The sequence below is a fragment of the Lathyrus oleraceus genome, chromosome 4 (genome assembly GCF_024323335.1).
Source record: "Lathyrus oleraceus cultivar Zhongwan6 chromosome 4, CAAS_Psat_ZW6_1.0, whole genome shotgun sequence".
In the NCBI taxonomy this organism is placed as follows: domain Eukaryota; kingdom Viridiplantae; phylum Streptophyta; class Magnoliopsida; order Fabales; family Fabaceae; genus Lathyrus; species Lathyrus oleraceus.
In genome coordinates this window covers 486520946-486538462 of record NC_066582.1, presented here as the reverse complement: position 1 = coordinate 486538462, position 17517 = coordinate 486520946, and the positions used below count along the sequence as shown (strand labels likewise).

Sequence of the window (17517 nt, the reverse complement as noted above, 5' to 3'; positions counted from 1 at the left end):
GGTTATGGGATTCGATAGATAATTATATTTTATTTACATTGTTCATGAGGATTAAAATGTTGAGATGTTTTGTCGAGACAATGTTGAAACATTTTATGAATTATTATATGATGAAAAATAATAATTATGTTGTTGTCCGCTGCGAAGTTTTAAATATAATAAATAATGTGTTATGTGTTGTGATGCGATACGTGTATGTTGTAAGAAATGTAAACTCTTCTACATGTGGTACTCTGATAACTTATTTAAATATGTCGATTGGGTAGAAGGGTGTTACAATAGTGGTATCAGAGCATGGTCAGTCCAGTCGAGTCATAATGTGATGTTTTCCCTGATGGTCGATTAGTGTAAATGACACTGTCGATATTTAACGGTTGTGGTGGTGTTGTGCAGAGTATGGCTGGAGAAAATGACCGTGCGATTGCTGAGGCTTTGGCTGCTATGGCGCAGGCTATGCAGGCGCAGCAGAATCCGCCGGTCGACGAGTTTAAGAATTTGGGAAGGTTTCTGAAGAATAACCCTCCTACATTCAAAGGGCGCTATGATCCAGATGGTGCTCAGATTTGGCTGAAGGAGATTGAGAAGATTTTCCGGGTGATGACGTGTACTGAGGCACAGAAGGTGCAGTTTGGTACGCATATGTTATCTGAAGAGGCTGAAAACTGGTGGGATAACACTCGCCAGAGAATTGAAGTACCAGGTGCTGAGATGACTTGGGAAAGGTTCAAGACGGCCTTTCTGGAGAAATATTTTCCTGCTGATGTGCGATGTAAGAAGGAGATGGAATTTCTAGAACTGAAACAGGGTAACCTGTCTGTTGCTGACTACGCTTCGAAGTTTGAAGAGCTGGTGCAGTATTGTCCTCACTATAATAATGCTGATGCTGAGGGATCCAAGTGTGTCAAGTTTGAGAACGGGTTGCGTCCCGAGATCAAACAAGGCATTGGTTACCAGGAGATTCGTAGGTTTCCTACATTGGTTAACAAGTGCAGGATATTTGATGAAGATAGCAAGGCTAGGACTGCTCATTACAAAAGTCTTAGTGAGAAGAAGAATAAGGATCGTGGTAATCCTTATGCATCTCCGAATGGTAAAGGTAAGCAGAAAATGGTAGATGAGAAGAAGCCAAGTGGGGGAGGATCTTCCATAGCTGGTAAATGTTTCAAGTGTGGCGAGCCGGGCCACCGTGCTGATAGCTGTACCAAGAAAGTGCTGAGATGTTTCCGATGCGGTCAGACTGGTCATAGAGTTACGGAATGTAAGGATGCTGGTCCGACATGTTTTAATTGTGGCGAGAAAGGCCATATCAGTTCGCAGTGCTCGAAACCGAAGAAGGCGGCTACTGCAGCTCATACTACTGGTAGGGTGTTTGCGCTGAGTGGGGTTGAAGCTCCTAAAGAAGATAATCTGATTAAAGGTACTTGCTTGATTAATAATGTTGAATTGCTTGCTATTGTTGACACTGGTGCTACTCATTCGTTCATTTCGTATGAGTGTGCGACCAGGATTGGTGTAATTATGTCGTCCCTAGGCGGAAGTATGGTGATAGATACTCCTGCTAATGGTTCTGTGAAGACTTCTGTTGTCTGTCGAGGTTGTCATTTGACGATCTTTGAGAGAGAGTTCGTGGTTGATTTGGTGTGCTTACCCTTGCACCAAATTGATATTATTCTGGGAATGAATTGGCTAGAATTCTATGGCGTGTTTATCAACTGCTACAGGAAGACGGTGCGGTTTTCTGAAGTTTGTGAGAATGATGAGGCAAGATTTCTATCTGCTAGGCAGGTGGGGGATTTTGTGAAAGATGAAGCTCAGATATTCGCTTTATTTGCGTCTCTGCAAGCGGATAAGAAAGTGGTGAGTGTAGATTTGCCCGTTGTTTGTGAATTTCAGGATGTGTTTCCGGGGGATGTAAGTGATTTACCTCCAGAACGTGAAGTCGAATTTGCCATTGACTTAGTGCCAGGTACGAGTCCAGTGTCGATGTCTCCTTATAGAATGTCGGCAACTGAATTAGTTGAATTGAAGAAGCAGCTTGAAGAATTGCTTGAGAAGAAGTTTGTGCGTCCAAGTGTTTCTCCTTGGGGTGCACCAGTATTGTTAGTGAAGAAGAAAGAAGGTACGATGAGGTTGTGTGTCGATTATCGGCAGTTGAATAAGGTGACTATCAAGAATCGGTACCCATTGCCGAGGATTGATGATTTGATGGACCAGTTGATTGGAGCTCATGTTTTCAGTAAGATTGATTTGCGGTCGGGTTATCATCAGATCCGAGTGAAGTCAGATGATATTGCGAAGACTGCTTTCCGTACGAGGTATGGTCATTATGAATACACTGTGATGCCGTTCGGTGTGTCTAATGCTCCAGGTGTGTTTATGGAATATATGAATCGTATATTTCATCCGTACCTTGATGATTTTGTTGTGGTGTTCATAGATGATATATTGATATATTCTAAGACGGGAGAAGAGCATGCAGGACATCTGAGAGTTGTTTTGCAGGTGTTAAGAGAAAAGAAACTGTATGCAAAATTATCTAAATGTGAGTTCTGGTTGAAGGAAGTGAGTTTCCTTGGCCATGTGATTTCGAGTGGTGGGATTTCTGTTGATCCTGCTAAAGTTGATGCTGTATTACAGTGGGAGACTCCGAAGTCTGCTACCGAGATACGCAGTTTTCTGGGGTTAGCTGGTTATTATCGCAGATTTATTGAGGGCTTCTCTAAGTTGGCATTGCCGTTGACGCAGTTGACTAAGAAGGGTCAAGTGTATGTGTGGGATGCAGCTTGTGAAGCCAGTTTTGTTGAGTTGAAGAGGCGGTTGACCAGTGCTCCAGTGTTGATCTTGCCTAATCCTGGTGAGTCCTTTGTTGTTTATTGTGATGCTTCTTTGATGGGTCTTGGTGGTGTTTTGATGCAGAATGGTAAAGTTGTAGCTTATGCTTCTAGACAGTTGAGAGTTCATGAGAGGAATTATCCTACGCATGATCTAGAACTTGCAGCTGTTGTATTTGTGTTGAAAATGTGGAGGCATTATCTGTATGGTTCCAGATTCGAAGTGTTCAGTGATCACAAGAGTCTGAAGTATCTGTTTGATCAGAAAGAGTTAAATATGAGGCAGAGAAGGTGGTTAGAATTACTGAAGGATTTTGACTTTGAATTGAGTTATCATCCCGGTAAGGCTAATGTAGTTGCAGATGCGCTGAGTAGAAAGTCTCTACATATGTCTATGATGATGGTTCGGGAACTTGAGTTAATTGAACAGTTCCGTGATATGAGTTTGGGTTGTGAAGTTTCCGCTGATAGTGTAAAGTTGGGTATGCTGAAGTTGAATAGTGGAATTCTGGAAGATATTCGGAATGGTCAGCAAGTTGATGTCGCTCTAGTTGATCATATTACTATGGTTAACCAGGGTAATGGTGGTAATTTTGAGATTGATGAGAATGGCATCCTGCGATTTAAAGGTAGAGTTTGTGTTCCTGAGGTGTCTGAATTGAGAAAGAGTATTCTTGAAGAGGGCCATAGGAGTGGATTGAGTATCCATCCAGGTGCAACTAAAATGTATCAGGATTTGAAGAAGTTGTTTTGGTGGGCTGGTATGAAAAGAGATGTTGCTAAGTTTGTGTATGCCTGTTTGACTTGTCAGAAGTCAAAGATTGAACATCAGAAACCGGCAGGTATGATGCAACCTTTGAAGATTCCTGAATGGAAGTGGGATAGCATTTCCATGGATTTTGTGACGGGATTGCCGAAGACGGTGAAAGGTAATGATTCTATTTGGGTGATTGTGGATCGATTGACTAAGTCGGCGCATTTCTTGCCGATGAAGATTAATCACTCTTTAGAGAAGTTGGCAGAGTTGTATATCGAGGAGATAGTGAGGCTGCATGGTATTCCATCCAGTATTGTGTCTGATAGAGATCCCAGATTTACTTCTAGATTTTGGGAAAGTTTGCAGAAAGCGTTGGGGACCAAGTTGAGGTTGAGTTCAGCTTATCATCCTCAGACTGATGGTCAGACTGAAAGAACTATCCAATCCTTGGAGGATTTGTTGAGAGCTTGTGTGTTGGAGCAGAGTGGTTCTTGGGATAGTTATTTGCCGTTGGTGGAGTTTACTTATAATAATAGTTTTCATGCTAGTATCGGTATGGCTCCATATGAAGCATTGTATGGTAGGAGGTGTAGAACTCCATTGTGTTGGTATGAATCAGGTGAGAGTGCTGTACTCGGACCTGAGATTGTGCAGCAGACGACTGAAAGGGTTAAGATGATTCAGGAGAAAATGAAGATTTCTCAGAGTCGTCAGAAGAGTTATCATGATAATAGGAGAAAGGCACTTGGGTTCCAAGAGGGAGATCATGTGTTCTTGAGAGTTACTCCGACGACAGGTGTGGGTAGAGCTTTAAAGTCTAAAAAGCTTACTCCGAGGTTTGTGGGTCCGTATCAGATTTTGAAGAGAGTTGGGGAAGTGGCGTATCGGATAGCTTTACCGCCGTCGCTTTCTAATCTGCATGATGTGTTTCATGTATCTCAGTTGAGAAAATATATTGCGGATCCTTCGCATGTTGTTCAGTTGGATGATATCCAGGTGAGGGATAATTTGACCGTTGAGGTGTTGCCAATTCGGATAGATGGCCGAGAAGAGAAGACCCTGAGAGGTAAGAAGATTGCTCTGGTGAAAGTTGTTTGGGGAGGTCCAGCTGGTGAGAGCTTGACTTGGGAGCGTGAAGATCAGATGAAGGAGTCGTATCCGGCTCTATTTGCTTGAGGTATGTTTTCGAGGACGAAAACTTCTAAAGTGGGGGAGAGTTGTAACACCCCAAATAAAGTAAAAGAATTATTTAATTAAGTTGATAATATTATTTTATTAATTTAATTAAATAAATTGGATTATTATTATTATTATTATTGTTATTATTATTATTATTTGGAATAATAATAATTGGAAATATATAAGTTGGGATAAGAGAAAAAGTTTCTCATTTGGGAACAGAAGAGTTTTACGTGGAAGTTGAGAAGCTGCAGAGAAGGGAGAAGCTGTAGAGCAAAGGCTGAAGAGCGGAAAAGCGGAAGCGTTGAGTTGCCGAATTATCTCAGGTAAGGGGTCTGAACCTTATTAAATGATAATATGCGAGCATTTTCATGATTTATGTAGGATTGTTGATGGATTTTGGGGAATTAGGAAGATTGGGGAAGTTGGGGTTTACCGTCGTTTAGTACTATGATGAATAAGTCGAATTAAGCTGAAATTGAATCCGTAGTTGTGTGAGTCGCGTTTTCCCGAACGCGTAGCCTTTTACGGAAGTTGAATCGGAGGTCCGGAAGTCCTCCGACGGCGGAAAATGCGGAGAACTCTGCATTCTGCCTTGTGTTAGCGCAGGAACTGCTGTTTTGTCTGCGTTAACCGGTTAACCCAGGGTGTTAACCGGTTAACACTGTTGTATATTGTGAAAATGTTGCGTTTTGCCTGCGTTAACCGGTTAACCTATAGCGTTAACCGGTTCACACTGTTGCGTTTTGCCCAGAAGTGAGTTTTGCCTGCGTTAACCGGTTAACCTGTGGCGTTAACCGGTTAACACTGTTCCAGTATTGAAAAATGACTAATTTTTATGTTGAAATGGTGATTTGGCCTATTGTGGTTGATTGTGATGAATCCATGTGTTAAGATGTAATGTTGTTGTTGTTTTGTTGAGTTGTATGTCATGCTATTAATGATGAAGATAACATGATCATATGATGTTGTTGTTGCGATGTTTTGCGATGTTGATTATGATGCATGTTTGGTGTGCATGCATTCATGAAAGGCCGATGCCTAGTGATGAACGGACTGAGTTCCAATGATGTTGTTGACTCCGGGCTTGTTGAGAGGCTTGGTTCCTTACGGGGAACTCGGATTCTATGGTGATGAATCTGGGAGTGGTGATCCTGTAGTGGTCACAAGATGGGTATACCGAGTCGTGTTGAGTCATGCATGGGTGTGTGCATTGCATTTGATATGTTGTTTCGTTGATGTTCATGAGTTTGTTGATTATGATGATGATGATGAGCTGTGTTGGCATATGTGAAATATATAATTATGTTTATATTTATGTCGTTATATTATTATTTAATAATGTAATTCTCACCCCTTCTGCATGTGTTTATGTTCATCTATGATGAGCAATGTGCAGATAAAGAGGAGTAGCTTTCGTTGAGGTTTGAAGAATAAATGTAGAGCTATTCTACGGAGTCGAGTCAAATGCTCTGGTCATGTGACACCGGGGTTATGGGATTCGATAGATAATTATATTTTATTTACATTGTTCATGAGGATTAAAATGTTGAGATGTTTTGTCGAGACAATGTTGAAACATTTTATGAATTATTATATGATGAAAAATAATAATTATGTTGTTGTCCGCTGCGAAGTTTTAAATATAATAAATAATGTGTTATGTGTTGTGATGCGATACGTGTATGTTGTAAGAAATGTAAACTCTTCTACATGTGGTACTCTGATAACTTATTTAAATATGTCGATTGGGTAGAAGGGTGTTACATGTTGCAACTGTTGAAAATTCACCAAAATATATGCAGAATTCTGCTGCAATCTTGACGAACAAAATTCAGTCACACCAATCGAATTCTCTCTTGTGTCTTCACTCTTCACTCGAGTGAATCAACCAACTTTTGTTGCAAGATGATTATCGTTGCACAATTGTTAATGAAAGAAGAAAGAAAAAATGAAATTGGAGAAGAAAGTGAATTATGGTTTTTACGAGAGAAAGAAGAAGAAGAAATTATTTCTGCACAGCTTCTCTCTGCTCTCAAACTGAGATTTTATTCAAATATACAATTGCATTTCTGTTATGTTACAATCAATAAGGGTTACTCCTTATTTATAGATTTGGATTTGCTTGCTCCCTAAGCAAAGCCCGAAAATATTTAATTTTGCTAACACTACAAAATTAGACCTAAGTCGAAATCTCTTCTACATTTCCTTACCTCTGTCGAGTAGACTACTTCGACACAAGGATTATAATTCAACACACCACCTAATTCATTATGTCTAAGCTATTTACATTCATCATAGATCTTAACTTCTTGAATACTTCAACATGCATTCCTTTCATCATTATGTCTGCAATATGATTCTGCGTTATGCAGTGTTTCCGGTTCAGCTTCGTTTCTGCTGCTTGCTCTCGAAGATAATGGAACCTCATTTCGATGTGCTTGTTTCATCCATGCGCTATCTGGTTTTCCGCCAGATTGATAGAAGACATGTTGTCAATCTTAATGGTAGTTGCTCCATGATTCTTCCCTATAATCTCATCGATCAAATTCACCATCCATGTTGCTTGACATGCACATAGAGAAACAACTATGTATTTTGCTTCACATGACGACAGTGCCACTACTGGTTCCTTTCTTGAACTCCAAGCAACTGGTGCACCACCTTGCATAAACATGTAGCCAACTGTGGACTTTTTATCCTCAACAACACTACACTAACTTTAGTCGGTGTACCCCACCAGCTTGTATTCTTTTCCTTCATCAGTTGCATGAAACAAAATGTCATAGTCGAGAGTTCCTTTCAAATACCTTAGTATCCTCTTCGTCGTTGTTAGATGTGATACATTTGACTTCTACATGAATCTGCTCATCATACCTACATTGTATGCTAGACCATACCTTGTGTGACAAAGGTACCGAAGTGATCCAATGAGTATTTTGTACCGTGTTTGATCGACATCATCTTCTTATGAGTTTTTCCTCAGTTGCAATATGGGTTCAACTAGAGTCGAAGTTGGATTGCAATCTTGCATCTCAAATCTTGAGTATTTCGCTCGTATATCTTCTTTGGTGCATCATCAAGCCTCTACTACTCTTGTAGAATTTGATACTAAGGAAGTATGTGAGATTTCCCAAGTCTGGCATTTCAAACTCCTCACTTAGGTCATGTTTGAAGTCTTCGATCTCCTTCTTATAACTTCATGTTATCAATAAATCATTGACATAGAGACATAGTATAAGTAATTCACTATTATTTATTCTTACATATACTTCATGCTCAGTAGTGCACTTCAAAAATTCCTTCTCCCTTAAAAAGCTATCTATTTTCTTATTTCAAGCTCTTGGAGTTTGCTTAAGTCCATACAGGGCTTTATGCAGCCTGTATACCTTGCTATCTTTGCTATAATTCACAAACCCAACTGTTTATGCAACTTAAACTTCTTCATCTAAGGGGTTATTCAGGAATGCACATTTCACATCCATCTGACATGTGTATCAGTTGTTCATGTTTGCTAGACCAACAACTAACCTGATTGTTTCGATCTTAGCAACAGGTGCAAAAACTTCATCGAAGTTGATTCCTTCCTTCTGAAGAAATCATTTCGCCACAAGTCTTGCCTTGTCACGAGTTACTTCTCCTTTGGAATTCAACTTCACTTTTTATATCCATTTCAAATTGATTGCCTTTTTGCCTTAAGGAAATTCGACAAGTGATCAGGTGTTGTTGACTTCGATGGACTCCAGTTCCTCATTCATTGCTTTCACCCACTTCAAATCCTTCAATTTCTCATCTGCATTGACTGGTTCGACATATGTATAGAAAGCATAGTGTACCATCTCACCTTTATCATCGACCATATCATCTGATGTAATCACACATTCCTGCAACCTTTCAGGCATGTTTTGGTTCTTTGAGCTCTGCTTGTGCTAGCTTGACCGCTGACTTCTTCTTGTCGAACTTCTCTTTCGACTTCACTTGTTGGTTCTTCACATAAGATTCTTACTAAATCCTTCTTTATATTTTCAATCCAATCTCATTCCTTAAGCTCTTCTATGATCTCGTCCCTGCTGATGACTACTTGCTTGTTCACTGGGTCGAATAATTTGTAACCTATAGTCGAATGATATCCTATTAGGATCATCTAACTCGACTTGTCATCAAGTTTTCTTCTTAACTGATTTGGCACATGTCTATGTGTTATAGATCCAAATACCTTCAGATGACTCAAGTTTGGCTTGACACCAGACCAACATTCTTCTGGTGTGATTCCTTTTAGCTACTTCGTCGGACATCTGTTCAGGATTTATGTTGTAGTCGACACAACTTTTCCCCATAATTATTTGGATAGATGCTTGTCTTTCACCATATTTATCATCATAATCATTATGGTTCTATTCTTCCATTTTGCAGTTCCATTCTGTTGTGAAGTGTAGGGTGGCCCCACCTCATGAACAATCCCTTCTTTCTCACATAACTTGTCGAAGTCTTTCGACGCATATTCTCCACTACCACCAGTCCTTAGAATCTTGAGCTTTCGACCACTTTGCCTTTCGACCATGGATTTAAACTTGCTAAATATCTTGATCACTTCACTATTCTTCTTGATCAGGTAAGTCCACAGTTTTTTACTGAAATTATCTATGAATGTGACAAAGTATTGGTTACCTCCAATCGAATCCACCTGGATATGTCCATACACGTCAGAGTATATGACTTCAAGGATTGTCTTCGACTTGCTTTTTGCATCCTTGTTGAAGTTGCTCTTGTGTTTCTTCGCCTCCATACATTCCTTACACACTTCGTTTGGAATGTCTATTTCTGATAACCCTAAGACCATATTTCTTCTTTTCAGATCTCTAATCTCTTTGAAATTGAGATGGCCACGTCTATAGTGTCATATCCATTCACCCCTACTAGCTACAGTAGCAAGACACTCGTGCTTTATCATATTAAGTTCAGTCTTGAAGGTTCTATTATGAGACATTGAAGCCTTCAAGATTAACCTTCTACCTGAGTCGAGAACTCTCATCATCTTCTTCGATCGCCGCTTTTTAGTTCTTGTCGACCAATTTCTCTATGCTGAACAAATTACTTTTCATGTCTGATATATACAATACATTGTAAATTACTGACCTCTTGCCATCTTTTCTCATAATCAGAACATCACCAATACCTTTAACTGCTAGAGTATTGTCATTTGCAAATTTTACCATGTTCTTCATTAAAGGTTTCATGTTGACAAACCAATTTTTTCTACCAATCATGTGTAATGAGCATCCTTAGTCCAAGTACCATTGATCCTGGAATCTTTCTTCATCTCTTGTTGTGACCATCAACAACATCTTTTCTTCTTTATATTTTGCAAACTTTTGCATCAGTTTCCTGATTCTTCTATTTTTCAGGACAATCACTTGAGTAGTGACCACACTTCTGGAAATTGAAACACTGAATGTGACTTTTATTAGGTTTTTTACCACCACAGTTTCCTCTACTTGCAGCACCACCTCTTTGGTTGTTTTGGTGTGAGGACTTTCTCTTATTCGACTAGCCTCCTTCTTGTTGATTTTGACCAATCGAATTGTTGTAGCATTCTTTACCTTTGTTGTCAAATCACTTCCCTTTGCCTTTCTTTTCTCTAGTTGATTGAGTCTGCAAAGCCACATCACTTTTCGACTAACTTGCAGCTCTTTCATCAATTCTTTCTTCATGAGATTCAAACGTGCCTTGAAGCTCTTCCTTTGTCAATGTTGATAAATCTTTCGACTCTTTTATGGTTACTACCACGCGGTCGAACTTTGGAGTTAATGACCTCAAGATCTTTGCAACAACCGATTTTGATGTCAACACCTATCCATGTACCTTGATTTGATTCACCAGTTTTGTAACCCTAGTAAAAATATCAGTTATGCTTTCATTGTCTTCCATCTGAAGCAATTCATACGTTCTTTTGTGAGTTTGTAACCTCATCTCTTTCACTTTCTCAGCGCCTCCAAACGATTTTTCCAGAATTTCTCATGCTTTTTTTGTTGAATCAACACCACTCAACTTCTCAAAATTATCAAAATCAACACATTGATGAATTATAAAGAAAGCTTTCAATTCTTTGTGTGCAATCTTTTCTTCATCCGTTGCGTTTTCTACTAGCGGTGTTACTCTATCCTTCACAAAATCCCAAAGATCTTGACAACAGAAAACAACTTCCATCTATTTACACCAATTCTCATAATTCTGGCCCTTTAGAATTGGGAGACTCGTCGAAAAATGTCCATTCGGATGATTCAACGCCTTCGTGTTTTGCTTCCCGCGAATCGCCCATTCAGTGCTCTAGATACCACATGTTAGAAATTCACCAAAATCTATGGAGAACTTCACTGCAATCTTGATGAACAAGATTCAATCACACTGATTGAATTCCCTCTTATTCTTCACTTTTCACTCGAGTGAATCAACCACATTGATTCCAAGATAATTGTCGCTACACAATTGTTAATTGAAGAAAAAAGAAAAGATGAAATTGGAGAAGAAAGCGGAATAGGATTTTGCCTAGATAAAGAAGAATAAATTATTTCTACATAGTTTTCTCTGCTCTCAAACTACGATTTTATTAAACTATGCAAGTGCACTTCTGTTATGTTACAATCAATAAGGATTACTCCCTAAACAAAACTCAAAAATACCTAACTTTGCTAACACTACAAAATTAGACCCAAGTCAAAATCCCTTCAACATTTTCTTACCTCTATCGAGTAACCTACTTCGACACAAAGAATTACAATTCAACAACAATCACTCTCCACCCTCTTCGGTCTCAGATGTTACAAATCAGGTCGATGTAGCATCAATTTGACTGATGTTAATGGCTTTGGTTGTCTATATGAATGTGTAGAAAATATGCCGATTGAAATCTCCTAATCATAAATGGCAGATCATAATATCATTATTAGAAGAGACAAATAAATTCAACACATATATACTTCTAACAGCCACGGCAACTGTCGTCGCTGCTGAAGGGAGATAGAAACAACCAGAAAAAATTAGGAACAAGTTTGTCTGTATATACATAACACGTCCCTTGATAGAATGGGATAGGGAAGTCATGTACTTTGTCTCCCCTCAGTGAAGTCCTATATTCACTAAGAACTAAATACACACTGGAATGAAACTGGTACTACATGTCTTATTTCAACATTTTGATAAACATAACATAACCTGTTTCCTCAGCTTCATCCAAACGCCAAAACAGGTTGATCAAACACGACTCAGGATTGTTCATATCTTTTGACTCGGCTACTAGTCGAGTTACTCCAACACAACCAGAGAAGGACTACTAAATTTGCATGAATCTCAAACTAATGTATCACAATTTTTGAGTAAAGCATGCTTATTACTCATCTTGCTGATTGTGATTGAAACCCGGGAAGCGCCTGCAAAGGTCCATTGGGAACAATAGATTACCATTCTGGTTTAGAAGATCTTACAACCTTCTGTTTTAATTCTTACTTTTTTCTCCATTTCCACTTCTAGGAACAGAACCATCCTTCACAGAGGGTACTCCCAAAGCATGAGCGAACATTCTCTTCGCAGCTCCTAAGTGCTCTTTTTTCATGTGCTCTTTGCTCACACTTTGCCGTTGCTTCCCGTCTTGAGACAATTGCAGCAAATTCTTGTTGACTGGTGTTTGATCATTCCTTTTATTCGGTGAGGTTGCATTGGAAGTAGAACTGCTACTGTTTCTTGTTCTGCTGTTTCTTCTCAATAAAGACACTTCAGAATCTTTGGTATGATCCGACTTTCCTTGAGCATTTAATTCATCTGGGAGAACTCTATCCTTTGTAACCAACTCACTCGGATTCTTTGTATTGATTCTTTGACCTAATGCATGCGCAATCATTCGACGGGCAACCACGGGCACACTTCGTGGTTTTTGTTCATCAGGCTCTTTTGCATCTTCCAAACTCATAGAGAAAATCCGCTCACGGGCAGCTAAATAAGCCGCTTTTCTTTCCTCCAGTGTCTGCTGAACGGATGTCGTATTTTTATGTAATACTGAAAATGCAGCATCAGTTAAGGCCCACAAAAAAGTGCAAAAGTAACCACTTCATTAAAAAAAACAAGCAGTTTATAGAAGGGTTTTATTTAATTCTATATGAGAATTCTATTTCACTCCCTACTATTAAAAATGATTTTCTCAAAAGCTAATCACAATTAGCTATTTCATTTTCAACATAAAAATCATTTTTCAAGAAAATGATTTTTGAGAATAGTTCACACATAAACATAACTAGAACATCAAAAATGATTTTTAAAAAATATATAACAAATGGGCACATGATCAAAACATTTAACAGATATGAATCCTTCCACCATCTATCTATCTATACAAACACAATTCAGGATCAAATATATAGATTTGCCAAGAAATTTAATTTGTAAAGTAAAAACTAATAGCACACAAAATTTTCCAACTCTTTAAATAAAATAGTAAACTATAAATCTCATTCATTAGATGTATTACATGTTGTATGTTTTTTATAATGGTGAATCCAACATGTAGGATCAGTATTGTGCATGGTGTATTACTGTAATTGACAGAGAGAAGAATTAGTAGTGTGTCGTACCAGGAGAGGCTTCTTTTCTTCTCAATATTTGGTGCGATGAAATCAAAGACTGAGGTTCATCATTCTGCCACAGGATATCACTAACGAGGATTGGAGGTCTGCGACCCATATATAAATGTTATTTTGCTAAGGAAAACTTACAATAGTCGCTAAAAAAACACTATTAAAATAATACAGTAATCCAATATAAAAGGGGCCGGGAGAGTTAAAAGAGTGTAGTTTTTACATGGACGTATCTGGACATCTCTCCAGAATCAAATGGCGATCTTCTCCTTCACCAACAGATTCATGTGCAAACCTGCCACCAGTTATTCAGCTATCATATAAAGGAAAAGTAGATGCAGGTTTAAAATAATTTAAATGAAACCAGAAAAAAAAATTGAAATGGGCTTGCAAGCAATAAAATTCATAAGAAAAATACCCAAATATCTCAGCAAGGCGATGTAAGAGAAGACGGTTGTAAGAGTTCATTGGCTCCAATTCCAAGATCCCGTCTGAACTATAGTTCAATAAAAACAGATATTAAGAAACATCTTCTATGGTATCCTATGAAGCATAGACACTCCTAAGTTTAGCCATGTCCAGTGTCTATGTACGAAATTCATATATGGTACAAGGAAAACTTAAACAACTATTTAACATGTCATGCATGTGTTAAATTGCCACAAACGGAAATTACTTAAACGAACGTGGAAAGAGATGTAGTGATGTTTTGAAATCAATAAGCGATTGTTGTTTATTAATTTTGATCATAGTTTTTTATGCGTATATAAATAAACCTTTTTGGTTACTTACAAGATTTATACAACTATATTACAAAAACCATTGCATTGAATCTAGAACAATATTAGATTGCAGTGTTAAATTTTATTTTTTTCAGTATATCTTTATGTGTATATATAAGTAGACCTTTGTTTCGTAAAAAGATTTATACAACTATATTGCAAAAATCATTGCATTGAATAGAAAATCATATAAGATGGCAGTGGTATAATTTATAATTGTCAGTATATTAAACTTGACTAGTTTCTTTTATGAGCCACAAACACACATCGAACACACAAGAATTTATAAGCTCGGCTGATTATAGAGAGAAACTTAGATAAAAACATAACGGCATTGTTTAAAACCATCTCTCCCGTGTCTTTTGAAACCTAACAGATTGAAGGATCCATTGAGAGTTCGTAAAATTGTTAGAGACAAGTACAGCATTCATTCAAGGCAATTACTTGAGATTCAAATCGTGAATCAGAAGACCTTTTTTCTAAATCGTGAATTGACTCTTATTGTGAACGTAAGACATATTCCCAATATAATTGTCATTTTTAAGTGAAAAACAAGTAACAGAATAAAATTATAGATTGCTATATCATATATGAACCTAAAAATAATTCAAGTCATATATCAAATGACAAATGAAAAGCGGTTGGTTATAATAAGTTGACAAAAAAAAGTACTTGGCTACACAAAGTTTAGGTATGGATTCATTAGAATGAGTTGAGATTCATCATAGTGAATCATGATTCATCATAATGAATTGGAACTTAAGATCGGATTCATGTCCAAATAGATACACACTAAAGATTCGTATCGATCGAGTTTAAGTTAGCATTGAATCGAGATACAATTCACACGTATCCTAAGATACTAATAACCATGGTTCCATTTAATAAACTAAAAACCATTAACTTTCATGACCCATGATGCTGTCCAAACCTATGAAGCAAGGACACTGGAAACACGACACCGACAACAGTAATAACTTGAAAAAATGAATAAATTAAATGTAACCACAACTGTCAGTGTCAGTGTCCAATATGCCTTTTTTAGAGGTGTGCCTAAACACAGTAAACACCACTCAAAACCCATCTCATAAAGTTTACCTTGTGTCCTCAGCCTGAAGAAAGTTAACTAATAGTTCTTCCATTGTAAGAACAAGATGCTTGCAAGGAAGATTGTCCTTCACAAGAAAAGCCAACTCTTCAACCTGAAATGTAAATAATCATGAATAGAGCCTAATTGAAAGTTTAAGCATATAGCATGGCAAGCCTTAGAATTTCATCACACATGATTTCAAGTTCAAAATCATAGAATTTCACCAAACTAGGATTTTCCCTCAATAAAAATAAGGAGCAAATTTGATGCTGAAACTTAACTTAGGGTTCTGAAGTTTGTAACTTTACAGTAAATAATGCAATTGGGTAGCACTGAGAGAGGGCATGGAATGGTAGCAGAAAATTGAAATTGAAATTGAAATTGAAGAGTGATAGGAAGAAGGAGAATTGAGAAAACATACCATGGCGAATTGAGTTATACTCATATTGAAGGATTGAAGAAAAAGAAAGGTTTTTTTAGGGTTCTAAGGTGTTCCCAATTACTACAAAATTTGAAACATTTAAGTTTGGAATTCTGCTTCAGATTTGCTCAATCTTATGGCTGCGTCGTTTGGTTGCCTCCAACTTTTTTCTTTTCTTTTATTTTCATTTTTATTTTATCCTAAGCTTTATTATTGATTTTTTTATTATTATTATTATTATTTAAAGAAAGACTGATTTTATTTTATTCGAAAATATGGTGAGATTCAATGTAATTCTAAAAAAATAAAAGATAAATCTTTTGGTAGAGTTTAATAAATATATGTTGAACGTATAAAATAAATTTATACGATGGTTCAATAAAAATGATAAAATTATTTTCACATTCTATTTTTTAAATATCTATTTATTTTAAATAAGTACATATATTTTTAATTAAACTTTATTTAAATTATAATTTATATTAAATAAATTATCATAAAAAATAATATAATATTAAATAATAGGATCATGGTACATACTCAATTAAATTTAAGTCTATGAAAATTAATTTTCTTAAAAATAACTTTTTTTTAAGATATTGATTTCTTTAACTCTTCAAATTGTGTTATGATAGTCTTTTTTTTTTTAATTTGTAATAAAAAAATTTGAAAGTTAATCGTTAACTCATTATTAATTAAATTCAAAAGATTAATATTATACATTTAAAGAATTAACAGACTAATATGATTTTTTTTTAATTAAAGGACAAAACTAAATTATAAAATTAACAACCAAAATCAAAAAGAATATCAAACCTTATAAAAATATAAGTTTGAATAATTTAATTACTACTCTTTTTACACTTGATTTGATTCATTAAGAAAAGATAGAATAAAGAGAAGAAAAAAATTAAAGATGACATAAATAAAAAATAATATTATTATTTATTTCTTAGTTTGACATGAGAAAAAATATATGTATAAGATGAGAAAAATGAATATGTTTATTTATAAAATTAGGTAAATATGTTGTTAAGTTAAATCAAATTATGATAAAAATTAATAAAATGAAAAATGAAAAATTTCAAAAAGAAAAATATAGAAAACAAACTATATTAGTAAAAGTAAAAATAAAAATTCAACTTAAGAATTTATAAATATTATACAGAATTTTCAAAAGATTAATATTATACATTTAAAGAATTAACGGACTAATGTGATATTTTTTTAATTAAAGGATAAAAATAAATTATAAAATTAACATCCAAAATCAAAAAGAATATCAAACCTAATAAAAATATAAGTTTGAATAATTTAATTACTACTCTTTTTACACTTGATTTGATTCATTAAGAAAAGAGAGAATAAAGAAAAAGAAAATTTTAAGATGACATAAATAAAAAACAATATTATTATTTATTTCTTAGTTTGACATGAGAAAAAATATATGTATAAGATGAGAAAAATGAATATGTTTATTTATAAAATTAGGTAAATATGTTGTTAAGTTAAATCAAATTATGATAAAAATTAATAAAATAAAAAATGAAATTTCAAAAAGAAAAATATAGAAAACAAACTATATTAGTAAAAGTAAAAATAAAAATTCAATTTAAGAATTTATAAATATTATACAGAATTTTCTATTTTAGCTTTAAAAACTCCTATTTAAGCTTTTATTATTTAGATATGTTTTATTAAAATGGTAAAATTTAAATGATTTTAGATTTTGTATACTAAAAATATAATAAATTAGAAAATAATTATTTATATATATATATATAATATATATATATATATATATATATATATATATATATATATATATATATA

General features: G+C 35.6%; 1 protein-coding gene across 2 annotated transcripts; it reads right to left on the bottom strand.

Moving 5' to 3' along the window:
• Nucleotides 1-11717: 11717 nt before the first annotated feature.
• On the bottom strand, nucleotides 11718-15859 carry LOC127076481 (uncharacterized). Of its 2 annotated transcripts, none has more exons than XM_051018146.1 (6): nucleotides 15685-15859; nucleotides 15272-15375; nucleotides 13810-13887; nucleotides 13615-13686; nucleotides 13389-13486; nucleotides 11718-12816 (listed from the first exon to the last, which is right to left on the bottom strand). In XM_051018146.1, exons 1-6 carry the CDS (start codon nucleotides 15706-15708, stop codon nucleotides 12260-12262), a joined length of 933 nt encoding a protein of 310 aa, XP_050874103.1. In that variant the 5' UTR covers nucleotides 15709-15859; the 3' UTR covers nucleotides 11718-12259. The 2 variants fall into 2 exon arrangements, with proteins under 2 accessions (XP_050874103.1, XP_050874104.1); XM_051018147.1 differs by having other exon boundaries at nucleotides 13810-13882; nucleotides 15685-15769.
• Nucleotides 15860-17517: the final 1658 nt, after the last annotated feature.

What these genes read in the sequence shown, in the direction of transcription:
- LOC127076481 (XM_051018146.1), bottom strand. Translation starts at nt 15,708, where the DNA reads ATGAGTATAACTCAATTCGCCATG. An exon ending in CTTCAGGCTGAGGACACAAG is followed by an intron (nt 13,888 to 15,271) that starts GTAAACTTTATG and finishes ATTGAACTATAG; the next exon opens with TTCAGACGGGATCTTGGAAT. An exon ending in AGATGTCCAGATACGTCCAT is followed by an intron (nt 13,487 to 13,614) that starts GTAAAAACTACA and finishes TATGGGTCGCAG; the next exon opens with ACCTCCAATCCTCGTTAGTG.